Raw genomic sequence first — 27330 nt, 5'->3', positions numbered from 1 at the left:
GTCAGGGTAGCCTGCCTTTCTGCTTGTCTCCCCTTTCTTCCTTGGATAGGTATCGGTGCAGGACAGCTCAGTAAAACCAGACTGAGGAGGCAGCAAGCTCTGGAGAAACAAACATGAGTTTGGGAGGGTCTCCAGTTCTAATCCTGGCTCTGTCACTCACCTGATGTGTGACCTTGGGCCCACTCACTTTAGGTGGGGCTTCTAAGGGAACTAGGCACCTAATTTCCTCTCCTTCACTCAGGCATCTAACCCCCTTAGGCATTTTTAAATGCAAACTCTTCCCCATTCTGTGCCTCAGTTTCTCCATCTATAAAGCAGGGATAACACAACCTTTCCCCCTACCTCACTGTGGTGGTGTGAAGATAAGTTGTCCATAAAGCCCACACAACGGGCCTATTTGCTAAGTGTCATTAAAGCCACATGACCAGATCTGCCATAGAAGCTTCTGTTTCATTTAATTCTGGGCAGAGGACAGATTCACATCACAAACCACCCGAAGTTTCTTCTACACTTTCCACAGTATGCATCCGATGAAGTGAGCTGTAGCTCACGAAAGCTTATGCTCAAATAAATTGGTTAGTCTCTAAGGTGCCACAGGTACTCCTTTTCTTTTTGCGAATACAGACTAACACGGCTGTTACTCTGACACCCGAAGTTAGGAGCCAAACTCTGTGGACTGGGCCAGTCCCTAAATAGCAGTGCTGGTTTGCAGATCGGAACCCTTTTATGTCGATATATTTTTAGAGGGAAGCCTGGAAAAATTGGACTAAAAGTTCCTGTTTGGGTGATCTTTATTTTAGTTTGTACTGACAGTCTTCTAGCCTGGTAACTCATTTCCTATGAAGTCTGGATGCTTATCAGCATCTCTGTCTAACCGTTACAAAACACACAACGTGATGAAGTTAACGTGCTATCTCACCATCACTCCCCCATCCCTCCTAACCTCCCCCTCTTAGTGTGAAACGGTTAACTCCTTTAGTTCCCATGCAAATATAATTTGTTTAGAATGAACAGAGAAGAGCAGCCTCTGGGGACAGCTTCAGGTGATGTATAATGAGAGGAAGGGTGGCTCGTGGGGTAGGGTGCTAGCTTGTATTCAGGAGCTCAATTCTCTTCCCTGCCACACACAGCCTATGTGACCCTGGGCAAGTCACTTATGCTGAGATTGTCAGAGGTATTTAGGTGCCTAACTCCCATTGAAACCATAGTCTGTGTGTGCCTCAAGGTACATCTACATTGCAAGAAAAACCCTGCGCCAGCGAGTCTTAGAGCTCAGTTCAGCTGAGCTGAGCTTGTGTGATGAGGCTAAAAATAGCAGCGCCAACATTCCCACTCAGCCCGGAGCCCGGGCTCTGTGACCCACCCCTCTTGCCAGGTTTCAGAGCCCAGGCTCCAGCCTGAGCGGGAATGTCTATGCTGCTATTCTTTTAGCCTGTAGTACAAGCCCGAGTCAGTTGACCCCGGCTCTGAGACTCGCTGCTGTGGGGTATTTTTCTGCAGTGTGGACGCACCATCAGTTCCCCATCTGTAAAGTGGGGATAATTATTATCTTGAGCTCTTATCTAGAGCTTTTCATCAGCAGGTCTCCAAGCACTTTGCAATGGAGGTCAGTATCTTTATCCCTGTTTTACAGCTAGAGAACAGCAGTGCCCCACCATACAGCGACATTGTGAGGATCAGGGTATCGAAGATTGTGAGGCGCTCAGATACTAAGGTAATGGGGCTACAGGAGGCCCTAAGACAGAGGGATCTGGAGATTCAGAGCCACAGTTCTGCCAACACTGATGCACACCCACAAAGTTCAGCATGTACGTCTTTGCAGGATGGAGGCCCCAAAAGATGCTCCCTCAGAATTTAGGGGGAAGCCATACCTCCTGTAGAACCTCTCCTACATTTCAGAGCAGTAGCTCCTGTTTCGGGAAGGCTCAGAACTGGGAAGCCTGTAAGAGGGATTAAAGAAGAAGAAGGATATACACAAAATGAGCAAATTAACAACACCATCGAAGTGGGCAGAGGCTTAACCAAAGGGCTTGGGTTTCATTTACACTAAGGCCCCACTCGGGTTTGAACCCCTGAGAATAGCCGCTGTAAAGAGGATTTCCCTGGCGGGTGCAGAGATGGCATAAAGGGCTCTGCGCCAACTGTGTGCAACCAGGTCCTGCCGCAGGGGGTGCGGCGGGTGAACACTGCTCTGTGCCTATTTTCTGCTTCCCGGGGCCCATCGGAGGCAGAGCATACACTAGAGCAGCCCTGAGATCGCTGTAATTTATAGTAGGGGTTGGAAAGGCCCCGGCGTGGCCAAAGATACAGGGAGCACAAACAGGATTTAAAAGCACCTTTGCCCCATCCTCGTCATCCCTTCCCCAAGGGTGGGAATGGACCAATTGAGAATCAGGCCCTCAGAATCCACATGGTTTTACTGCTGTAACTCTCATCTTCGCTATCCCTTCTCCTTAAGTCAGTCTAAAGCTAAACTGTCAGCTCTTTAGGCACGAACCTTCCATTGTAACTTTCCTGCCTTATCTAGCACATATTCAGGGGCGGTAACAGTGAGCATAGTTAATGATGACACCATGAGATCAGCCTCTTGGTTTTATTTTGACTTTCAGTTTCAAATCAACCTAACAAACTCAAGATAAAACTCCGCCCGAACTGCTAGCTTTTGACTCAGTTGGGGAGCTGAAGCCACCATGTGGACTCTTCCAGCGTTGCCTACTCTTGTGAATCTATCACAACTCTTGTGATATTTGGTGTTTTTCTTACTGCCCTGCTCCAGGACTCCTGTGATTATTATGTGAGAATCACAGAATCATAGAACTGGAAGGGACCTCAAGAAGTCATCTAGTCCGGACCCTGCACTCAAGGCAGGACTAAGTATTATCTAGACCATCCCTGACAGGTGTTTGTCCAACCTGCTCTTAAAAATCCCCAATGATGGAGATTCCACAACCTCCCTAGGCAATTTATTCCAGTGCTTAACCACTCTGACAGTTAGGAAGTTTTTCCTAATGTCCAACCTAAACCGCCCTGGCTGCAATTTAAGCCCATTGCTTCCTGTCCTATCCTCAGAGGTTAAGAAGAACAATTTTTCTCCCTCCTCCTTGTAACAAGCTTTTATGTACTTGAAAACTGTTATCATGTCCCCTCTCAGTCTTCTCTTCTCCAGACTAAACAAACCCAATTTTTTCAATCTTCAATAGGTCATGTTTTCTAGACCTTTAATCATTTTTGTTGCTTATCTCTGGACTTTCTCCAATTTGTCCACATCTTTCCTGAAATGTGGTGCCCAGAACTGGACACAATATCCCAGTTGAGGCCTAATCAGCATGGAGCAGAGTGGAAGAATTACTTCTCATGTCTTGCTTACAATACTCCTGCTAATACATCCCAGAATGATGTTTGCTTTTTTTGCAACAGCGTTACATCATTGACTCATATTTAGCTTGTGATCCACTATGACCCCCAGATCCCTTTCCGCAGTACCCCTTCCTAGGCAGTCAGTTCACATTTTGTATGTGTGCAACTGATTGTTCCTTCCTAAGTGGAGTACTTTGCATTTGTCCATATTGAATTTCATCCTGTTTACTTCAGACCATTTCTCCAGTTTGTCCAGATCATTTGAATTTTAATCCTATCCTCCAAAGCACTTGCAGCCCCTCCCAGCTTGGTATTATCTGCAAACTTTTTACGTGAACTCTCTATGCCATTATCTAAATCATTGATAAAGATATTGAACAGAACCGGACCCAGAACCAATCACTGTGGGACCCCACTCGTTATGCCCCTCCAGCATGACTGTGAACCACTGATAACTACTCTCTGGGAACAATTTTCCAACCAGTTATGCACCCACTTTATAGTAGCTCCATCTAGGTTGTATTTCCCTAGTTTGTTTATGAGAAGGTCATGCAAGACAGTATCAAAAGCTTTACTAAAGTCGAGATATACCACATCTACCGCTCCCCCTATGCACAAGGCTTGTTACCCTGTCAAGGAAAGCTATCAGGTTGGTTTGACACAATTTGTTCTTGACAAATCCATGCTGACTGTTATTTATCACCTTATTATCTTCTAGGTGTTTGCAAATTGATTGCTTAATTATTTGATCCATTATCTTCCCGGGTGCAGAAGTTAAGCTGACTGGTCTGTAATTCCCCACGTTGTCCTTATTTCGCTTTTTACAGATGGGCACTATATTTGCCCTTTTCCAGTCTTCTGGAATGTCTCCCATCTTCCATGACTTTTCAAAGATAGTTGCTAATGGCTCAGATATCTCCTCAGTCAGCTCTTTGGGTATTCTAGGATGCATTTCATCAGGCCCTGGTGATTTGAAAACATCTAACATGTCTAAGTAATTTTTGACGTGTTCTTTCCCTATTTTAGACTCTGATCCAACCTCATTTTCACTGGCATTCACTATGTTAGACATCTAATCGCCACCAACCTTCTTGGTGAAAACCAAAACAAAGAAGTCATTAAGCACCTCTGCCATTTCCACATTTTCTGTTATTGTCTTTCCCCCCTCATTGAGTAACAGCCTCCCCTGTCCTTGGTCTTCCTCTTGCTTCTAATGTATTTGTAGAATGTTTTCTTGTTTCCTTTTATGTCCCTAGCTAGTTTGATCTCATTTTGTGCCTTGGCTTTTCTAATTTTGTCCCTACATACTTGTATTATTTGTTTATATTCATCCTTTGTAATTTGACCAAGTTTCCACTTTTTGTAGGACTCTCAGCTTTCATTTTTTTAAAGTAAGTTTTTAGCCCTGATGGCAGCTGTGACAAGCTTGGAAACATGACATGAGTGCGCCTTAAACCTCTCCCAAGATTATCAAATTTATATATTTAAATTCTAATTTTTTAAGCCAATTTCTTGATTTTTGGTGGCCTGAGTCGGGGGGTTTGAACTCCCATGGAGTCAATGCTGCGTTCATTTAATTCTGAAGCCCTCACGAGAGCCAGTTTCACTCAGAATTCAGACCAAGGTCACCTAACAGTTCATGAACCTCAGCAAAGCTGGCCCGTCCTAAGCTGTTCATTTGTACACCACTAAGGCCTTGTCTACACTACAGGGAAAAGTCGATCTAAGCTACGCAATTGGAGTTAGTGAATAGCGTAACTGAAGTCGACGTAGCTTAGATCTACTTACCGCGGGGGCCACACTACGCAAAGTTGACAGGAGACATTCTCCTGTCGACTCCCCTTACTCTTCTCGATCTGGTGGAGTACAGGAGTTGATGGGAGAGTCATCAGCGGTCGATTTAGCGGGTCTTCATCGATCGCCATGCGTCGATCCCCCAGTAAGTGTAGACAAGCCCTAAGATTCACAGTGTTCAAAGAGAGAGGCCGAAGCAGGGCCTTGGGCAATGGGACAAAATCAGGGACCTTCTGGATACATCTACACTGCAAAAAAAAAAACCCCATACCACAGCAGCAAGTTTCAGAGCCCAGGTCAGCTGACTTGGGCTTGCGCTACTGGTCTAAAAACAGCAGTGTAGTTATTCTGGCTTGGGCTTGAACCTGAGCTCTGAGACTTTTCCCTTCACCGGGTTTCAGTGCCCAGCTCCAGCCCCAGTGGGAACATCTACACTGCTATATTTTGTCCCACAGTGCAAACTCCACAAATCCAAGTCAGTTGACCTGGGCTCTGAGACTTGCTGCCGTGGGTTCTTTCCTGCTGTGTAGATGAACCTGTCTGTGTTGGCAGAGTGGTAGGATGGTCTTGGAAGTAAACCATTGAGCCTGGGAGTCAGGAGATCTGTGTCCAATTCCTGGTTCTGCCTTGAATGTCCTGTGTGACTGAACAAGTCCCTTAGGCCTAGGTTTGCCAGCTGCAGTGAAGCAGCCATAGGGGTCTAGACGTAGCCTCTCACAGAGGGGCCACAATCACACGATGAGAGCTTCTACTCCCTACTGATCAGGACCAGGTCTGCACTGGGCAATCAGAGACTGTCCCACTGCCAACCCTCAGCCTTTCAGTTCCCATTAGGCTATTCTCATTCAGATGTAGTCCATTCCCCTTTTCTTCCCATCAATAGCAAAACAGGCTTGATCGCCCGCTCAGTGTAAGAGTTCTATGACCCTCTGAGCTAATCTAATTAAAAGCCTGTTGCTAAGAGATCTCGAGAAGATGAAGGGGAGCACGGTGCCCTCTGATTTCTCCCTTCAAAGGGCTGAGCCACACACTGAAAGAGCCATGGAGGAGCAGAGGAGGCCCAGGAAGCTGGGCTCAAGCCGACGAAAGCAGCTGCGAGACGTGTTTGGTGGTGCAAAGACATCCCCAATCCTGGAGGAGGAGCCGTTCCCACCCGAAATAATGGAAAAGATTCAGGATTTCTTCCAGGAATGTGACAAGGACCAGAAAGGTTTTATCACACGCGCCGACATGCAGGTAAATTGCGGGTTTATGCAATGACCTCACTGGGCCAAATTCAGGCATCAGTGAAAAGCCGATAGAAACCAACGAGGTATAACTGAGAGCAGGACTGCCCTGACGGACAGCGTGTGGGAATGGGACTCAGTCCTGTTTCTGGGTCTGCCATTGAGCTGTGGTGGGAAAATCACGTTGCTCCGTGCCTCAGTTTCTCCATCTGTGAAACAGGGAGAATGCAACTTTCCTGCCTCCATAAAGCACTTTGAAATCTAAGGTTGACACGTGCTATGTAATCATTAATCATTATTATTGTGTTGCAGGTACAGATATATGAAACTATTCATCATATAATGTCTGGTTCTCTAAGGTGTTCTGCTCCCCTCAGTACAAGTTGAGGGCAATTAACACCTCTCAGGGTCAGGCCATGTTCAGCAAATCACCCAAGTAAAGTCTGAGCTAAAAAACATTGAGCAAAGGAGGCCGTGTTGGCTTGTGGTTAGACCAGGGGGCTGCCATGGACTCACAGTTTTGGCAAGTCACATCACTTCATGCCTCAGTTTCCCCCACTGTAAAACAGGTCTAAAACAGGTCACTAGGAGAGCAAACTAAAATGGGAGACCCTTGGATGGGCCGTGCTAGGGAAGGGCAAAATGTAACCCCTCGTTATTGTTCAGCTTTGGTTGCGATACGTCACACTTACAGCGTGTATTTAGACTGGAAGCCCAAGGAGCTTCCAGTCTCAGTGGAGAAGGGAAGAACAGAGGCACAGCGAGGTGAAATGACTCTGTATATCAGTGGTGGAGCCAGGAATTCAAGTCAGGCCCCCTGAGACGCAGGCCAGTGCCCTCTGCACTGGATCAAGCTGCCTCTCTTGAAATTAATGATGTAAAACAGGTGAGGAAGTGGAATCAGGCCCAAGCAATACAACAGACCAGATTTCTAAAGCCGCGATCACACCTTGTTGCTTTAAGTTAGTGCCTCCATGATGGGAAAACAGGTCCCTACACCTGAGCTCCTTCACAAGGTCAATCACATCTCTATCTAATCAGACGTTTGCACTGGTCTTAGAAACTGAAAAAAGAGGATTTCCCATGCAGCGCAGAGGAGCTGGAGCTGGTCTTTGATGGTCTCGATACCGACAGGAACGGATATTTAACTACAGAGGAATTCACCACAGGGCTCGGTAGGTGCTACTTTACTTCCTTTCACTGATGGGACACGGGAACTCATCAAAGAATTAATACTACAGCGGTACAAACAACAGCGATCATGGTAGAAGGCTTGGTGCTACTCCCAGTTTAAGGAGCATGGATGGACGCTAGGGCAGTGATTTCAGAGCATGTGCAAAGACGCAGCGCTCTGTCCTGTGCTTCAAAGCCTTAAAAGGCTAGTGAAGATTTTAGGTTCACTTACCATAGCAGGGCAACGCTTTGCTGCAATGATTTTATTAGTGCACAGAGAATATTTGTCAAACACGTCAGACTGCCTTGCTGTCTCTTTCATAAGAGCAACAGGCTTTTCCCCTCACTTAGCCCTTATCCACCCCATGTGCCTGACATGGCCCACAGGCTGCCCCAGGTACACAACATAGTCCTCCTTCTGCTCCAGGTGCCTGGACTGCCGCGCATTGCCTATGTGCCTCGAATGCCCAGCATGGCACACCTACCCAAACCTCGGGGGTTGGCCACCTGCTGCCCAAGTATCTGAACTGCCCAGCATGGCTCACCGGCCCAAACCCCCTTGCATTGTCCGCCTGCTGCCCTAGGCCCCTGTTCAGAATGTCTTCCCAAAATGCACCATTTTCTTCCATTCTAAATCCATCCATCAATCCAATCCAAGCGTGACTGTGCTGAGAGGCTGGCGAATGTTCACTCAGCTGCTCCCTTCTTTCACATGAGGAAGGCGAGACTGATGTCCTAGTCTGACAGTTTGCTTCTCCACCAGCTTTCTGAAATGACACCCTGGGCTTCTGAATCAGGAGGGCTGAATCATAGAATATCAGGGTTGGAAGGGACCTCAGGAGGTCATCTAGTCCAACCCCCTGCTCAAAGCAGGACCAATCCCCATTTTTTTTTTTTTGCCCCAGATCCCTAAATGGCCCCCTCAAGGATTGAACTCACGACCCTGGGTTTAGCAGGCCAATGTTCAAACTACTGAGCTATCCCTCCCCCATGATTTTCAGAGGTGCTGTGCACGCAGAAACCAAAGGGAACCGCATGTGCTCAGAGTCCCAGAAAACCACCTTACGTAGGCATCTAAAGGTAGATTTAGGTGTCTAGCTTTGAGCACCACATGGACAGATGTTGGCCTCAGTGCTTCACTGTTGTATTGCATCTGGCCATTGACGTAGTTTTGGTTGTCTATTGGCAGAGCAGTTCCTGAGCTTGCAGACCACAACAAGGCAGCACAGGAGGAGGAAGACAGCTTCCAGGAGGGTGTACATGTCCCGCATGGACTACTCCCTGGAGGAAGCAGACAGCGAGGAAAGAAAATGCTTCAGAGCATTCATGGACCAACTGGGAGCAGACAATATCTTTGAAGAGTAAGTGCACCAGCCACACCTTCATTTAGCACCTAGCAGGGGGTTCAGGGCTGGGATGGGGCTAGATGATATTATGGTTAAAGCTTATGAGAAGGGTGGAATCCATATGTAATATGCTGGCCAAGCTCAATTCCCCATACAGGCTACCATGTGTGTGAATCTAGGGAGTTCAGGAATGGCTTAAGGCCACCTTCACCTGCCCTCTCCATCCCTGCTCCAAAGATAGGAACAGAGGAACTGAGAATCAGGCCTTGAACATAAACACAATCTTACCGCTTGTCTTTCCCAGGGGAGGGTCATCATCAGGGGTTGAACTTGGGACCTCCAGTTTCATGACCTCCTAGTGCTCGAGCTAAAGGACCAATTCCATTAGCTCAGAGGCAGTAGCAGACTCAAATCTCTGACATGGCTCAGCACCAGAGGGGGACAGAGATACACTTGGCCAGTGTACTACATGTGTTGTGATTGAATCCTCGTGGAAGGGCATGTACCCCCCACTCCTTAGCAGGTTCTGCAAAGTACCCCAATTCCGTTCTAGGTCCATGCTGCCAATGGACTGTCACTATGGCTGTAGACAAACTTTTCATTGAGACATTTTGTCCAATGAAAATTGCCTTTTTGAACAACACAGACATTTCTGGATTGCTGGCAATCGCCCAACTTTTCAACAGCACGAACAATTTCATCCAAAAAGCTGGAAAATGGCAGGAAAAATTTTGAATGAGCAAACAAAAATTTTTGTTGGAAACTTTGGTGGAGAAGTCGTCCCCTTTTTGACGAGGCCAAATTCTCACCCTTGCCCATGTTCCCTATCCACAATCCCTAAATTCTTTTAAAAACCTTTCCTCTAGCTTTCAGCAAAGTCCTTTAACAGACCTCTTCCAGTCTTTACAACCCATCTGTCCACCTGCCACTATGGCAGTGATACAGTGGTTCAGGAGACAAATTAGTGATCAATATGACCCAAAAGAGCCACAGTCGTGTGACTTCATTGTTTCATTTACGTTTTTTATATAGCTATATGTTATTCTCACAGCAAAATGACTGACAAAGCATTCTACCACTGGTCAATAACACAGTAAGAGCATCCTCGCTGGTTAATTACTTAGGTTGGTTAATAATTAAATCACACAGGGTTTTACTATCATGTGCTGCAAAGAGCCGGAGGGGAGCCATTGAAGATCCACTTGTGGCTCCCAAGTCTCAGTCTGAGTGTAACTGCGCTATAGGTAGGAGCTCAAGTCTCTGCATGGCAGCTGTGCCATTCTTTAGCTCTCTCTTATGGGATTACAGGTATTGTCAGGGGAACTTTCCGCACATCTAACCAGCAACTAGACCCAAGGCAAAGATTCTCCCAGCTATCGCCAACAGGTCAAAGCAGGCCCCAACTTTGCTTAGCTTGCAAGACCCGATGGGATCTGAATGCTATTAAGCATGAAACATCCTAGAACTTCAGGCCTGAATGGACCATTCTATCATCTAGCCTGACCTCCAAATGAGGGGAGATCAACATCTCTTTCTCTCTCTCCTCAGCCAGTCAGAGATTTGGAGGCTCTGGGTGAAGCTCCGTCAAGACGAGCCTCACCTGTTGGGGAACTTGGAGGAGTTCTTGGCCAAGATGACGCACCGGATCAAGGAAGCTCAGAGCGAAAAGGTGACACTAGAGCTGACCTTGAACAAGTAAGTGGCATGGTGGAGCTGGCGTGGGGGGATCCGTTTCCACAAACAGCCTTACAGAAGGGGAGGATGAGCAGAGAAAGGGGCTGCGAGAAAGGGAAACCAAAGGAAAGAGGAGTTGCTTTCAGCATTCGCAGCTCTGGGAGAATGGATGTGGCTCCAGGGGGTTAATAACCAGCTATTGCGCCTTTGGCCTCCATGTTACCACTTCCAATCCAGCCCAGCCCAGATCAGATGTTGCCAAGGGCCATTTGTTGGCCTATGTGAAATGGCCTTAGTGGACAGATGTCCACATTTCAAAACCACCTCTGCAGCAGGTCCTCTCATTGGCAGCTGCAGTAGTGAGACAAAGGATTGAGGGCCCGATCCGCCCCGATTGGAATCGATGAAGTTAGATGTGTGTCAGATCAGGCCCTTGAATGGAGACACATCAGGTCCTCTTACTTCTGAGAGTGGCCCTGCCGGGTTGGGTTTGAAGCCGGGTTGAGACAAGGGAGTTTGCCCAGCAGTTGCCCAGGTAGCGCTGGTTCTGTAAGGAAAGAGAGGTCTTTAGGGCTAACGATTGGTCCCCTTTCACCAGCGCTACCTTCCCATTCAAATACTAGACCTGGTGTAAACAGACCCATATTAAAGCTGCCCGCTCATTCTCCTGTGCCAGACGGGTCACTGATCACAACCGGGAGGTGCAGCAGCTGTACGAGGAAATGGAGCAGCAAATAAACCGGGAGAAGCAGCACCTTCAGCATGAGGTGGGTTCACAACCCGGACAGGCCTGGTCACGTCCAGCTCCCATGCGTGGCAATGGAGGGGGGAGTGATAGTTCCCTCCTAACAAGAGGTATTTCCTCTTCGGGGGTCCTGCTGAGGGGAGGCCTCTCAACTCAAACTGTTGAGTGTTCCCTTGGCATGAGTGTTCCCCGTCTGGGGCTCAGTTCCATCAGCAGAGCACTGCCTCTCTGGCCTCACGTTTGGCAGGTGGATTGGGAAGAACTTTGCAGAGGAGCTTTGGGATTTGGCCTTTTCCATGGTGTTTGACCAGAGTGTCGGGGACAGCCAGAACTTCCCTAAGAAAGGAAAGACCAAAAACAGGAGCCAGCCAGGTGCAGGGGAGGGTCATCGGCTTCCCCGGTGGTTAAATAGCCACACCCATGTTTCCTGAATATTCGCAAGGGTGAGCTAGGGCTCACAGACACATCAAACCTCAAACCAGAGGCTCAGCAGGATCAAATCCACCCACCACCATGAGTAACTGGGCTCAGAACTACATGGTTCCCTCCTGGGCAGTCGTCCCCTGCCAGGTCTTGGCAGGGCAGGCGAGCTGCTCCATGTCCCACTGCAACCCCTCCAACCTGTTTAACAGGAAACTTCCCCCCAGCATATACCTGCCAGTTCTGGACAGATTCAGAATAGGGGCCCAATTAAATGACTCTGCAGAGACTCACCAACCACTTCACTCTGATAGGTTTGAACTAACCCCACGTTTGCCTTTTCTTCTCCATCTGTACTTTGGTTTTTACCCTGCTGCCTTTCTTTGCAAACATACCTGTTTCCTCCCGCTCTCTGACCTGAGACTGTATCTGAATTCAAAATGCAGGGCAGCCTGTTTATAAAAGGAGGCCCTCCCATGGGTGTTGTTACAGTAATTAGGGGGTGGAGCTAGGCATTATATATACTGCTCTGATGTAGCCCACAGGCAATCTCCGGTTAGAACTAAAGAAAGAGGAAAGACTCTGTTTATTGGCACTCAAAAAAAATCTCTCTCTGTGTCCCTACCCTGTGTGTAATTTTTATGAGAGTTCTTGAGTCTCCTTGAGTTTGGGAGGTGGAACGTGAGTTTGGGATTTCTAGAGTGAATGGATTCCCTCTGGGAGGAGAATTCCTTCACCTCTTCTAGTCATAATATGTCTATGGATCCTATTTGCCCTTAACAAAGATGGCACATGCACTGGCAAAGCTTCCAATGATTATTATTAGTATCCCAACAGCGCCTAGTGTCCCCAGGTGAGATCTGGGTAGGTTCTGTACACTGTAGTAGGTGCTGTACAAACGTAATAAAGCAGTTCCAGTCCTGTAGTGCTTTCAGTCTCAATAGACTAGTGGGAGAAAGGAAGTGACATCACGTCCTTTTTACTGGAGGGGAACTGAGGCCCAGGGAGATCAAGTGGCTTGCCCAAGCTCAGACTTCAGATCTCCTGCACCTCCGTCATGTGCCATCATCACAAGAGCACCCGTCCCCTTCCCTGCTCAGCGACGATTTGGTTTCAGGGACCCAGCTCCACCATCACCAGTCTCTCAGCCAGCTCTGAAACACGCACCATTCCCGTTTCTGCTGTGTGGTCTGACCTCTCCCTGCTAGACGCACATGTTAGTCATTCTTGGTGTTAAAAGAATGGTTCAAAATCCCTCGGCCGCCATGTGGATAGACGGCCAACTAGACCCACTCTGTCCAGGTCTCCAGGTTTGCCATGAAGGAGTGTTGCCACCAACCTGCCTATGGGGTGTAAGGAAGTGTAACTCCTGCTTGCTCGGAATGGCACTCTGTCCCCTTCTCATGGTGGCTGGACCCACTAGAGACTGATGAGCCTGCTATAGCCTTGGCTTAGAAAGAGGTGTCTTTTAGGTCATGTAGCAGAAGCGCATGCATTTAGCTCCAGAGATCCCAGGTTTGATCCCCGCTGCCGATGCCCCTTTGTGGGTCGGCATCACAGAAACAATATTTAACTTTCAGCTTCACATTGTGGCTCCGATCCTCTGAGCTACGCCTGTGGCCCCTGAACATAAAGGGTGAAATTCCCCCCTTGTAGCTGTGCAGCAGCCCTGCTGAAATGCGCAAGGCCATCAGGATTGCTCAGCATAGTGAGCTCCTAGTGAGGAGAGGATTTGTTACTCCGGGTAGCATCAGGGAATTGTCCTTGAGTGGACGGGTCATTTAAAGAGACTGGCATTAACATCTCCTCTGATTCCAGAGTAAAGCCAGAAGTCACCTGCACACCGCGGAGGTGCAGAGAGCACTAGACGTCGTGGAGGGGGAAGTGCAGCGCTTGCTGGTGGTTCAAAGTGAGGTGAGATGCTCGGTGGCCTGCAGAGGACTCAGCTGAGTTCCTAGAGGGGCAAATGTACACATCACTGCAGTTTTGGGTGGCAGACAGAGCAGAGAGGGCAAGGACTGCATGGGATGCCCCTCCAGCAGCACAGCCCCTCTTGGCACCATGCTGAGCGTTGAGTATTGTGCTCCTATTGAGTCCCGCCACCAAAAGCATCTCTTGTGCCCGCCTTCATTGGCCCAGGCTACAAGTGTCACAACCGGATCCCCGGCCTGTTAACTCAGCCAATCAAATCCTATTCCTCATGCCCCTTTTATTGGAGCTGGTCTCTGACAGAAGCATATGAATACCAAAAGAACACATATTAACCCTGTGCTTGCTGCTCGAGTGTCCCAGCTACATCCAGATGCAAGGCACTTGCTGCGCTGAAGACCATACCAGGTAGACGGTGTCGTGCTTCTGGGTATGCTCAGCACATCCAAGCAAAAGGCACCTGCTGTGATGCTGACTATCCCAGGCATGCCTGGGCAAAGACACAGAGTTGTGCTTCTAACTGTACCAGACATGCCTGGGCAGAAGGTACCTGGTGTGATGCTGAATGCACCGGGCCTTTCAGTGCAGAGCTCTGTTGCATCGTCTTGCATGTGGTCTATGGATGCCCGTAGAAATTCCACTCACAGAACCTATGCAGAATACACTGCCAAGGTCTGCAGTGCAAATCACCGGGGACATTTTCCCATCCGTTGCACCGTTACCCTCCTGCTGAGTTGGGGTACAATACCGGGCGGCTAGGACATTCCACACTAGTGAATAAAACCCAGGCCATAACAATCAGCCTCACCAACCCTAACCAAGCAGAGCACTAGCTCCTGGGAGAAGATAGAATGTGGAGCTGCTTCTCCATTGTGTCATTAGTTTGGGACCCAGCCTTCAGGCCCTGTTTGAAACAGGAGTTGGCGCATTTTCCGCAATGGAGACAGGTGCCTTGGGCAGCACCAGTTTACACCAGCGGGGAGTTTGGCCCCAGGGATTGCTCAGTTCATTATTTACAGGTTTCCACGTATCCAGCTGGCAAATCTAACACTCTCCTGCTGGCTCCTTTGTGGGTGCCTGAATTGGCCTCCTCTTCTTTCCTCCAAGCTCGAGACCCAATTCCACAGCCTCAGCACCAAGCAGCACGCTGCCACCAGCGAGAACCAGAGGCTGAAAGAAAACAACCAGGACCTGGAGAACCAGCTGCAGCAAATCCACATTCAGCTCCAGGAGACCCAAGGGCATCTCGGTGCTATGAGGGGCAGGGTATCTCAGCCACACAGCGAGGAAGGCAGGTAAGTACTTCTCAGTCACGTTCATGGGTGGTATCGTTCCCTATGGGACACATGCTAAGAGAAAAGTAGCTTACTTATCCTGTGGCTAAGCTGAGGTCCAGCCTCTCCTAGGAAGGTTCTCCCAGTGCTGGAGTAACTTGAATCCCCTTCTCTCTTGAATGAGAGTCATTTCCACCTGACCACTGCTTGGGAGCTCACAAGAAAAGAAGTTTGTGGGTCTCAGTCCATACCCTAGGGGACAGGTCTCTACAGCATCAAGGGAGGCAGTGTTTCCTAGTGGATAAAGCCCTGGACTGGGACTCAGGAGACCTGGGTTCTATTCCTGGCTCTGCCACTGGTTTACTAGGTGGCCTTGGGCAAGTCATTTCACCTCCACATGCCTCAGTTTCCACATCTGTAAAAGGGGGATAATGATACTGACCTCCTCTGTAAAACTCTTTGAGATCTGTGAGTGAAAACTGTTATATGAGAGCTAGGTATTACCATAGTCATCATCACAAAACTAATTAGCTGCCTTTGGGACAGTGTCAGCAGAGAGGCTAAGGTCTGAACAGACTTTCAGATCACATCTGAGGCAGGACCCAGTGTGTGGGGAAGACGCTTGCCTAGCTGCTGTCCAGGCTGTTACCTGCCCGTGGAGAGAGCACTTTACCCTCCAGGGCTGTCCCCTCTCATCAGCTTGAATTCATATCATACGTTCTACATAACAACAGCCACTCTTCAAATACATCCCTCTTCCTTTCTGCACCGTCTTCTCAGCCATGTGCTGTGAGCCGATCTCGTCCCATCACAGGATCAGAACTGCCGCCAATGTGGACAGAAGCACCCTGTGGCAGAGGGCTCATAGTGCAGAAACAGCAGGGGTGTGAAAAGGCTCAGGCCTAGGAGCGGTATATTGTAAATCTCGCCACCGTCTGAGTGTAGAAAAGAAACTTTTAATAAAAGGAGGGAAGTAACTTGGCATTAATTTGGGAAAACACTGCAAAGAGGGTTCATAAACATAAACCATGAGTAAAGACCCACCTCAAGTAGATTGGGCAGTGTCCTTTTCCACTCAGGTTCTTAAGTCCAGCAACCCAAAAGTCCCCTTCACATGCCCGACCCGTCTGTGCACCCCACTCACAGTTGCTGCCCCTGGTCAGTGCAGACCCAGAGTTCAGAGGTGCAACTGCAGAGTTCACCCCCCACCCTGCGTGGGGGGTAAAGCTGGGGGGTAAGAGGCATCTTACTCACTCATCATGTATGCTAATGCAGCAATAAAAACAATTGCACCTGGCTTGAGGGATTATTGTGTAGTCCCTTGTGCACTGGCTGAGATTAAAAGAAGAGTAAATGGCGCAAACCACTGATAAAGAAGCCTATCAGTAAAACATGATGAGGGCTTGATGCAAAGGTAAAACAGCAGATTTACAATGGAAAAGGAACCCCTAGATATTGAACCCGGCCCTGGCTGCTGCTGGCTTCACCTGGCAGAAGGGTTCCATACAAGCGCTGCATCCCTGCTCTCTGCTGTATTTCACAGCACTGGGATAGTCCGTAGAGCTTGGTGCAATGTAGTGTGTTTGCGTGTCCCATTATGGTCTTATTTTCTCTCTCCTGTACATAGCATGTGCCATTGTATATTATTTTGCAGTGCGCCATACGGTATTTCGTTTGCTTCTGATTTGGGACACAGGACAAGAGTGATCTCCACAGAAGAAGACCCCTTCACAGAGTTCATGAAAAAGGGAGAGGCATTCTTCCAGCAGGAATTTTCGGGCCAAAGCTCTTTGCTCAGCGAACTGAACAATGCAATAGCAGCTCTGGACAACGTGTCTGAACCACAAGTACCAGGGACAGATGACCTACTGTATGGGGATGCTTCTTTACACCCAGCCAGACAAGGTGGGGATTCGAAGCAAAGAATCAAGCAGGTCAGAGATTCGGAGCATCAGGTGCTCTCAAGAAATGACAATGAACCTAAGGCCCTGTCCGAGGCACTTTCAGTCCTTTCCACCAATCAGGCTACGTCACAAGGAGAGACTCTTAAACAGGGACCAACTCAAGCAGAACCGCATACACAGGATGCGAAGCAGGCTCCAGCCTCTGAGCCAGCAACGCACAATGAGGCTCCAAACCTAAGGAAGAAAGAGATTGTTTATGCAGAGGTGCAGCCCCCTGCTGTTTCAGAGCCGGCAAGGCAAGCCACCATTCCCAAGCAGAACCCACCAGAGGGAGGTGTTCTCCTGCCAAGTGTATCACAGCCTGGCATTACAGAGCAGGCGGCGCCAGATGAAATACAGAAGTGGGTACCAATGAAGAGAGATGTGGTCCTTGCAGATGTGTGGCCACCTGCTGTTTCTGAGCAGGCACTGCTGAAGGAAAAGCCTCCAGAAATGAAAGCGCCGGAGAAGAAGACATTTGAGCAGAGAGAGCCACCAAAACAGGAGACACCACCAACTTATCTCCCTCACGAGGAAGGTGTAGAAAATGAACAAGGAGGAGCCCTTCTCAGAGCCAGCCAGCTGGGGGATACGCCCCAGGCCAAGACGCAGCCCCAAAGCACTGAGAAACCGGAGGCGACCCGGGCAGAAGAGACAAGAGGAGACAGGGATATTTTTCAACAAGAGGAGAAGCAAGTGAGCAGCGTGAAGGCGAACGAGGATGCAATCCCCAAACTGGGAGGCCAAGGGTATCAAGGTAATGTGACACCAGAGCAGCCAGGCGGAACTGCTAAAGGCACCACGGAGACCTGCACTGATCCAGACCATCTTTATAACGTGTTGTTTGTGGGGGACTCAAACGTTGGCAAAACATCGTTTCTGTACCGGTTACATGAGGATTCCTTCAACCCAAGCCTAACTGCTACTATAGGTAAGAATCCCACAGCTTCCATTAAGCATAAATACAGTCCCATAGGGACATAGGACTTGCCCTGCCAAATCAAACCAATGATGGATTAAGTCAAGCCTCTTGCCTCCAGGAATGGCCAATCATTGATGCTTGAGAGGAAGGTGAGAGACACACCTCCACATATTTAAGATGGATTTATACAGATATACCTTGAGCTTGGGCACATTACCAGTCTCAGGCCCCAATCCTACAGTCTGATCTGTGCATGGGCTCCCATTGGCGGGAGGGATAGCTCAGGGGTTTGAGCATTGGCCTGCTAAACCCAGGACTGTGAGTTCAATCCTTGAGGAGGCCATTTAGGGAACTGGGGCAAAAATTGGGGATTGGTCCTGCTTTGAGCAGGGGGTGGGACTAGATGACCTCCTGAGGTCCCTTCCAATCCTGATATTCTATGATTCACTGGGATGCTGCAGCAGCAAGGGGCTGGCTGTGTTGACCGGACTACAGGATTGGTGATAAACATTAAATATAGCACCCAGCCCATTGTACTGTGTGTACAGGGGGGCAATGGAGCAGAAATTCTCCCTGGTCCATGCACCAGTTAGCAGAACATGCCCAACTGTTACTCTTATTAGTCATCATAAAACTAACCAGACCTTTTTAAAACCCAGCCACTATTCTGGGATTTTAAACTGAGAAGAGACTATTTTGATCATCTAGTCTAGCCATAGAGTGTCTCCCTATCACTCCTGCCCCATGTCCATATCTCACGGTTGAATTCTACCGCATTACAAATGTGCTGTGTGCCCTAGGAATGGATTATCGGGTCAAAAACCTTTTTGTGGACAACAAGTGCTTTGCTCTACGCCTGTGGGACACGGCTGGTCAAGAAAGGTAAGGCACAGTGCTGTATATACAAAAAAGAATGCGTACAGGGAAATACATGTCTTTGGAAATCCACATAAATATATGCTCACACAAGACGTTTGAAAGGATAAAGTCGAGATGAAGAATAAACATCCAAGCTCATTTGGGCAGGACTGAATTTAGGGAGACCTTTAGTCCCCAGGGCTGTCAGTAGGGCCTCTCTCATAAGTGCTGAAGGCCAAACCTAGGTACCACTCAACTCAAGGCAAATTCCTGCCGATTTCAGACAGGCCAGGATTTTACCCTAAATTCACTAATATATGTGTGTATTTACTACATATGCATATATGTGTGCATTGTGTATATCTACTTTGTGGGTATATGTATTTGTAAACATATACACACAATAAGAAGTGTGTGTATTTACTCTGTATATATATGTATATACATAGACACATACATAATATGTGTATGTATTCTGTGTGTTTATATGTATATGGGATAAGTATTTACTCTGTGTGTGTATATGGTATACACACAATATAATGTGTGTTTATTTACTCTGTGTGTATGTATATACACATACACACATACTTATAATCACCTGTTATCTATCTATAAACACATCCACTTGCGCACACAGTTAAGGCTCTGCAAAACTATAATAAATTTTGAAACTTATCTCTGCTGAAGCTTTGCAAACCCCGCCCCCCTCCCATATTCTCCCCCAGTTTCACTTGTCTGTCAAACTTTGCAAAATGGTGTCTTTGCTTCACACCATTGCAGAAGGGAATATTTGCATATTTTTGCATATTTGAATTTTCAGTTTTGTTACCATGGTTTTGCACAACCCCTACCTGAAACACGCTTTGTATGTACTTGGGTTTTTTTTTTTAAACCTCTGGATTGCTGTTAAAAATGATGCAAAAAGAGTATGTACATAAGTGTAAAAAGCAAAAGTGCTTTCTGACAGGTACCATAGCATCACCAAGCAGTTCTTCCGAAAAGCTGACGGAGTGGTGTTGATGTATGATGTCACTTCAGAATACTCCTTCGCGGACGTGCGGTACTGGCTGAGTTGTATCCAGGTAGGTATAATGGGTGAAATCCTGGCTCCACTGAAGGTAATGCCTCAGTTTCCCGCTGTTCAACGGGAGAGGGAGGGTTGTGAGGCTAAATTAATTAGTGCAAGAGGCTCTGAGATCTTTAAATGCTATATTCTTCAAAAGAAACACGTAGTCATTTTAGAAGACAAGGCCAAATTCTGCCCTGACCTAAACCTCATCAACTGTACTCAGCCAGGCCACTTGGGGGCAGAAACAGGGCAGAATTGGGCCACCTATATTTTATTAATCATGTTTAGGATGAATATATTGGTCCAAGTAAATAGTCAAGAGAGGAACAAGGGCATTGGTACTGGAGCTATTCGTTTTTTGAAAAAGACATAAGCAACCCATGTACTTGATGAAAAATGCCATGAAGTTTTACCAGCCCTCAGTATCATTACCAAGACAGATTCACCCATGATATAATCCCCATCAAACATACTGGAACGACATAAGGAATGAATTTGACCTATGTCTTATGCTAAGCTAGGAATGTGGATGGAAGAAACATTTGTGAATGTCATTGTATGCAGCTGTATCCAGCCAGATCCTCAGATGGTTTAAATTGGTGTAACTCCATTAAGTCACTGATTTACATTAGTCTGCATCTGGCCACATGAGGTTTGGGATTTGCTGTAGCAAGTAACTGAAGGGTGGTAGGGTCTTTCTTTGCTGTCATAATAATACTAGCTCTTATATAGCACTTTTCATCCACAGATGACAAAGTGCTTTACATAGGAAGTCAGTATTATTATCCCCATTTTACAGATGAGGAAACTGAGGCACAGAGAGGGGAAAAGGTCACCTAGCAGGCCAGAGCCTGGAATAGAACCCAGGTCTCTTGAGTCTCAGTACAGAGCTCTAGCCACTAAGCGAAACTGTTACATCAATATGGGCCAAATTTTGCCCTTGACCACACACCCACAGTTCCCACTGAAGTCAGCTGCAGGCACCTACATAAATATGAGGGCCAAATTGGCCTTATCTCTTATGGAGATGATGCAGTGGCTGCCAAGATGGGTGCTTTAAGAATTCCCTGTAGAACTACATCACTAACACCCTTATTCTTGTGTAGGGAAAAGTCTCATGGGTTCTTTAATAACCATGAACGGTCACAGCCTTGATTTTGCATCTCATACATGCGCTGGCTATAATTGGAGCAGGTGGAAGCTTTTCAGATTTTTTTTTTTTTAATTGGCCACTGGCATTGGCCACTGTTTAAGACAGGATACTGGGAGCTTTGGTCTGACCCAGTGTGGCTGTTCTTATGTTAATTAATAGCATTTATTCTATCATTAATTTATTTATTTTGCAATACAAGTTCATTTTTCCATATTTTGCACAATATTTTCCTGATGTTGTTTACTGAAAACATTGTCAAAATGGCTGTCAAGTCTTTTTTGTTTTGATTTGGGGGAACTGAAGGATTCTGAAAATGATTTCCGTAGTGATTTTTTATTTAAAAAACCTCAAAAAAAATTTTTTTTTTAAAAAGAAAATGGATCAGCTTTGAACCCTGAGGAATGGAAACAAAGGCAGTTTTTTCGTTAAATTTTTTAATTAATTTTTCAACCTAACTCTGGGGTCGGCTGAAACTATTGCAACAAACTTCCAAGGGAAGTGGCGGATTCTCCGTCTCTCCGTGGCTTCAAATCAAGACCAGATGCCTTTCTGGAAGAGAGGCTCTATCATGTAAACCCAGACCCCGATGGACCAAATCCATGCCGGTCAGTGGGGTTAGGCTAGTCTTTGCCCTGATGTGTTCAGAAGCTGTGTAGGGTTATGATTTGAAGAAACTGCAGATCCCATTATGGTCAATGGCAAAACTCCCACTGACTTCACTGGGGCCAGGATTTCACCCCACCTGTCCTGCTTCACAGGAAGGAGCAGGAGATGGAATTGTCATCCTTCTACTTGGTAACAAATCAGACTGTGCAGCAGAAAGACAGGTATCTACTGAAGAGGGTGGACGCTTGGCTAAGGTATGTGCACAGATCTATTGGAGTTTGCCATCAGTTTAAATTCTTTCACCATCCTTAGTTGGGAGGCGGTTTAAAAGAATAAAGCAAAACCAAGACTTTAATTAAGCCATGATGACTGACAGGATAGGCATTTCCTTCCATTAACGACTGGCATGGGAGTTGACGACCTGAGGCAAAGCAAAAAGCCCCGAACTCGTCGGCTGGTCATTAATTGCCAGGAAATGACCACAGAACCATATTTTGCTTTCTTGCACCCGCCCGCTCCTTGTGTTTTTTGTCTTCTCCTGCTGGCCTTGTTTTAACTCAGACTGTGATCCGGCAAGCTATTCCCTGGCCGTCCTGCACTGAACTCCAGCAGAACAGGTTACAGGATCAGGGCCTCAGGCTGTAAGGTTTTTGAGGCAGGGAATCTGGCTCAGATCCTCAAAGGTATTTAGGTGTGTATTTCCCATTGATTTCAGTGGGAGTTAGGCTCCTGCATTGAAGATCTGGGCCTATCTGTACCGTAACATGCAGGCACCTCTCCAGCACTATGTAAATAATAAAAGCATCAAGCAATTACTGACTCATCCCTTTTGAAAGATGCTTTATGTGTCCAAGCACTGATTCTTATAATGGTCTGTTAGACAGACAAGTATCGTCCTCCCCATTTTACAGAACCCAGGACAGAGAGAGATGAAGTGACTTCCCCAAGGACACACGGCAAGTCACTAGCAGAGCCAGAAAGAGAACATTCTAGCTGCCAACTCTGTGTTCAATCCACTAGGCAATGCTGCCTCTGTGTATGTCTACAGCATGCCAGGATTTCCCTTGCTGTTAAAGACTAGCACTGGATTTCATTCTCAACATTCCTATAACTTAATAATTACAATGCACAATTTTATTCACATATGAATTCTGTGCCTTAGCAGCAAGGACACACTCTGGGCTATGCATTTCCAACAGATCACCACCTTTCCTTGCGTAATTAGTCCCTCGTGCTTTGTTTTCCCAATCCTAAACAAACCATGATATCATTGCTCCAAATGCACCAACTCCCCCATCTTTTGTTGTTTGAGGATTATCTGGGAAAAATCACAACACTTGTGCTCGACCTGTTTTAAATCTATGCAGTCTATGGCTTGAACCTACCAAACAGTTCTGGAAGGGACTGCATTTGTGTGTGCCCTCTTGTGTCTTCCAGGAGTGTGAGCTCTTGTTTTATGAATGCAGTGCCGCGTCAGGCCACAAAGTCTCCGAATCCATGATTGACTTAGCCAGGTGAGCAGTGTGCCGTGGGATTGTTGACTGTCCTGAATTAATGGCTTGGGTCCCGATTTCCACTGCTCTTCTTCAGCTTTGCATGCTGACATGACCCCTGCAGCTGAAAGCTGTATATCTCCGTGCTCCATAGATAATGTACGCAGTTCCTATGTGCCCATCCAGGGCCTGTCCAAACTGGAGCTACACCAGTTTACCACAGCTGAGGATCCAGCCACAGGTGCAAAGATCAGAGTCTTGTTCTAGCTGAGACAGGTTCTTATACTGTGCAGTATCAGAGCACTTTCCAGTCATGTATTAAGCAACGTGACTAACATCAGTCACTTGTTTGTTCTCTCATCCTCTCCCCAAGCAGAAAAGCACGTGCAGTGGCGTGGCTTGTTTTGGCAGGGGGAGTTGTTTTTTCCTTAAGTATATATGTTGATCTGTGTTTATGTTGGAGAAGACAAACTCAGAGAAGTCCACCTTGCACTTGGTGTGGAAGGTAGCGAGGTTTGTGATGGTATTTAGTTCATAGGGGAGTTCATTCCACCCTCCTGGCCCACCCTCTGATAAAGTTTCGTCTCCCACATAAATGGCCCTAAATGGATTCTTCACTGCAATGTCAGGATGCACCTCAAACATTCAGCCCTGTAAAAGTGGGTTAAAAAAACCATCAGGAGTATGTTTTTGTGCCTAGAACAGATTGTTGGAAGGAAGAATGGAAAAGGGCATACCAGGCCCAGATCCACTTACACTTTATGTTCCCCCACTAAAAACATCGAATGTGACTTCCAGATGCTGCCAATCCAATCCCTTCTCCCAATCACAGAATAACACAACCTGAGGGCACCAAGGACCTTAGCTATTTCTCCTTCTCCTGGGGTGCTGTGCAGATAGTAGGTAGCATCATTCTACCTGCTGTTTTTTTTCTTTGTTTTATTCATATCTGATGTAATGGCTAAACCACACAAAACTAATTAACAGATCAGACACACTGTCAACCGAGTGAACCGCAAAACTGACAATGCTTACCATACTTAATGCCCATATCCAAATAAAGACAAATTTTTATACAATACTTAGCACTTCCAGGGTGTTTTATAACCCAATTCATCCTTACAACATTGTTGTGAGGTAGGTTATGTTTTTTTTTTAGATAGATATTTACTGTTTTGCCTGGAGACCGCTCGCAACCTGGGCTCCAGTCCTCAGGATGTTGCTTAACTCCCCTATGGGTTGACTGACGTAAGCAGGTTTGTTTTGACTGTGGCTTGATTGAGGTTGGAATTTTCAATGGAGCCTAAAGGAATAGGTGCTCAAATTCCATTGAATTGCTGTGGGAGTTAGGCATGCAACTCTTTACAGACCCTTTGAACACCCCAGCCCTACCCTTTACTGGAGCTTTCCACCACAGATGATGATGTAGATTCCAAACAGCAGGGCAATTACCTGGCTAATTTGTTTCATGTTTATCCTGCCAGGTCACTGAAAACTCACGAAGACAGATTAAAAGCTGAGGTGGCGGAGGTACCAGTGCCACCGAAGAAGAAAAGAGGTTGTTGCAGATGATTAAGAAACTCGGTGCTTTGATTAAAATATACAGCCTTGAAAGCATAAAAATGGCCCTCTCTTAACCTTCATCTCTGCTCCTCAGGTCTGACTCGACAGATTCCCCTTCAGCGTTGCAGAACAAACGCCGTTATGAGGGCGTGAGTTGCAATCTGTCTCATTCGTAGCAAATCTGTTTCTCTGATTGCCTATCCCCACAGTGTGTCTGGGCCTACAACATGAGTGGGCAAACGTTATTTCTTTCACTCAGAGATCAGACCTGTGCTCCTCCACTGCTGCCACCGATGCAAGAAGCGGAAAGAGCCCCGGTGGATTTTCAGATCTCAGAGTGAGTTTTGCAGCCAGCAGACAGAAAAATCCTCTCGGAGGGTGACATTCACTCTTGAGCAGGGGGCCTGCGCAAGGCCTATGAATGTATTGCAGGAGATCTCACAATTGGGTTTAAGTGGTGCAGGCACCTCTGCACAGTGGTGAATTTCACTCAGAATGTGTAAACTGAGAAAATCTGATCCAGATTCAATTCAGAAAGAATACACAATATGCCTCAATCTCATTTTTACAGTCATTTTTCCGATTGCACTTTATAAAGTATGTCCTCAGTTTGAAGTGTCTTCCTGTTTATAATATCTAGCTTTGCCCCTGCCTATGTCTCATATTGTACTACACCAGCAGTCAATAAAGGATCCCTACAAAAATGGCTACTAAAATTGTGATTAAAAAAACCAACGGAGGGTAGTTTGAGCAATGGAACAACCTCCAGGGTAATGGCTTGTTGCAGTAGAACAGAGGTTCTCAAACTGTGGTCCGCAGACCACCAGTGGTCTGCGAGCTCCATTCAGGTGGTCCACAGATAGTTCCCTCTAAGGTACATGCCTGGGTAGCCGTACACAAGAGAATGAAGGGCCACCCACCTAATTAGTGGAGCCGGGCAGGGGTGGCTACACTAATTAGGTGCCTGGACCCTGGAGAAGACGCACATGTAAGGTGAGGTGGTGGCCTTGGGAGGAATAAGGCGTAGGTGGGAGGGGGCAGTGGGGTGAGAAGGGGGGAGGGAATTTGGGATGTGCAGGGCGGCAGTGGCCAGAGAAAGAGGTGACTTTCCCCAGCTCCAGGGCTGTGGCTGCCAGGGAGAGACCCCCCTCCTTCCCAGCCCCAGCTCGCGGGCTGTTGCAGCGGGGGAGCGAGGGAGAGACCTCCCTCCTTCCCAGCCCCAGCTTAGTGGCTGCTGCAGCAGGGGAGACCTCCACTCCTTCCCAGCCCCAGCTTGGGGACTGCCTCAGCAGGGGAGAGAGGGCACATCCACCACATTAGAAAGGTAAGACTACTGGTATTAAAATATGAGTTGTGTGCTTTTATTTGTAAAACAAAAAAAGTTTATTATTATTATGTTTTTTTTTAATATAGTGCTTTTATCCAAAGCACTTTACAATAGTTAGCTAACGGTACAAACAATATTTGGAAAGATCATTAAGTGGTCCACCGAGACCCTCGGCAATTTTCAAGTGGTCCGCGAAAAAGGCAGTTTGAGAACCACTGCCTTAGAACAATTCTGGGTATAGGGAAAGCAAGGTTTTGCAAGCTTTTTACAAATGCAATTGCTTTTTTTTTTTAAGTGCATTTTGTGCTTATTAACTTGGGAGTGACACAAGCACCAGAAATATTAGTATTCCGGTTTAAATTACAATTTAATCTACAATTATCATGTAGATAATTGTGCTTTTGAGAGCTAAGGATGCAAACAGTTAAGGACCAGATCCTAGCTCAGAATCATGTGCCTACATACCTTTGCAGATCTGGGTCTAAGTGTATAAGAGCTAAGTGTTACTGTAGAGCAGCGTTAAATATTGCTGGGGGATTTGTGTAACCTCTAGCACTTCAGTGGGATTTATTTAAATATTTTTGTTTAAAAATCTCAGTGTATCAGACTTGGAGACAATAGCTTGGATGGGTTTGGGGCCAATTATTATCATCATCAGTGTTATTTAACATTTATATCCCAGAGGCCTCAGCCAGGTCAGGGCCCCCATTTTGCCAGGTGCTGTCCAAACGTAGAGACATGATGAGTCTCTACACTATAAATAAAAGTGTATTTTAACTTATTTATGGTTCTGCTTCTTTTTTATTTGTGTGTGTTATTCATAATGCTATCACACAAATTGGTGATGTCAGTTCTGTGCAAAGCTACTGAAATGTAGTGAAGGGAGCTGGGGCTCTTTCACAGAAAGGCAGAGGGTGTTTAGGGATCTAACAGAATGGAATTGTCCATTTGTTGCTTACAGTTGGGGAAAATGACCAATATAGTTACATTACAGGACAACTGTGAATATTCTAAGAATAGACCAAGACCAAAAAGATCTCAAAGAAAGCAAAGCTGGTTAGCAAATGGAGAGAGCCACTGATCACACATTAACAAATGGTATCAGATTGTAACCAGTGCTAGTTTGGGTAACAAAGGTTAGCCAGGTTCGGCAGGATCTTGTAATTAAGACAAAGGATCACATCTTACAATGTCAGAGCTCAGGTGTTTCAGTGTCTCACTGACCAGCTGTCTCTCTCTGTTAGCATTGCAACATTTCAAAACTCCATCTCCCCTGAATCACCAAAACACTCTGTGTATGTCAGGTTTACCTGTCTCCTGATACTTATTACAGCAAAGGGGTGAACCTCCTGCAAAGTCGTTGGCTGAATCATCTGTTTTCTCAACATTATCGAGACTTTAACAATCTCTCTTCTAATCAGAAGTTATAGCCCTCCCTTTTCCATGGTACGCACC

General features: G+C 46.8%; 1 protein-coding gene across 2 annotated transcripts; it reads left to right on the top strand.

Annotated features, from left to right (window-relative positions):
* Positions 1–1725: 1725 nt before the first annotated feature.
* RAB44 (RAB44, member RAS oncogene family) lies at positions 1726–26656 on the top strand. 2 transcript variants are annotated; one of them, XM_075121999.1, is made up of 15 exons: positions 1726–1808; positions 6168–6387; positions 7438–7552; positions 8740–8911; positions 10445–10591; positions 11247–11337; positions 13554–13649; positions 14772–14959; positions 16635–17812; positions 18604–18685; positions 19632–19746; positions 21645–21746; positions 22930–23006; positions 24470–24543; positions 24643–26656. In XM_075121999.1, coding segments are annotated over exons 1-15 (2718 nt in total). In that variant the 5' UTR covers positions 1726–1806; the 3' UTR covers positions 24702–26656. The 2 variants fall into 2 exon arrangements, with proteins under 2 accessions (XP_074978100.1, XP_074978099.1); XM_075121998.1 differs by having other exon boundaries at positions 16593–17812.
* Positions 26657–27330: the final 674 nt, after the last annotated feature.

This window comes from Caretta caretta, chromosome 21, assembly GCF_965140235.1.
Source record: "Caretta caretta isolate rCarCar2 chromosome 21, rCarCar1.hap1, whole genome shotgun sequence".
In the NCBI taxonomy this organism is placed as follows: domain Eukaryota; kingdom Metazoa; phylum Chordata; order Testudines; family Cheloniidae; genus Caretta; species Caretta caretta.
This window is presented reverse-complemented; position numbering and strand designations above follow the sequence as displayed.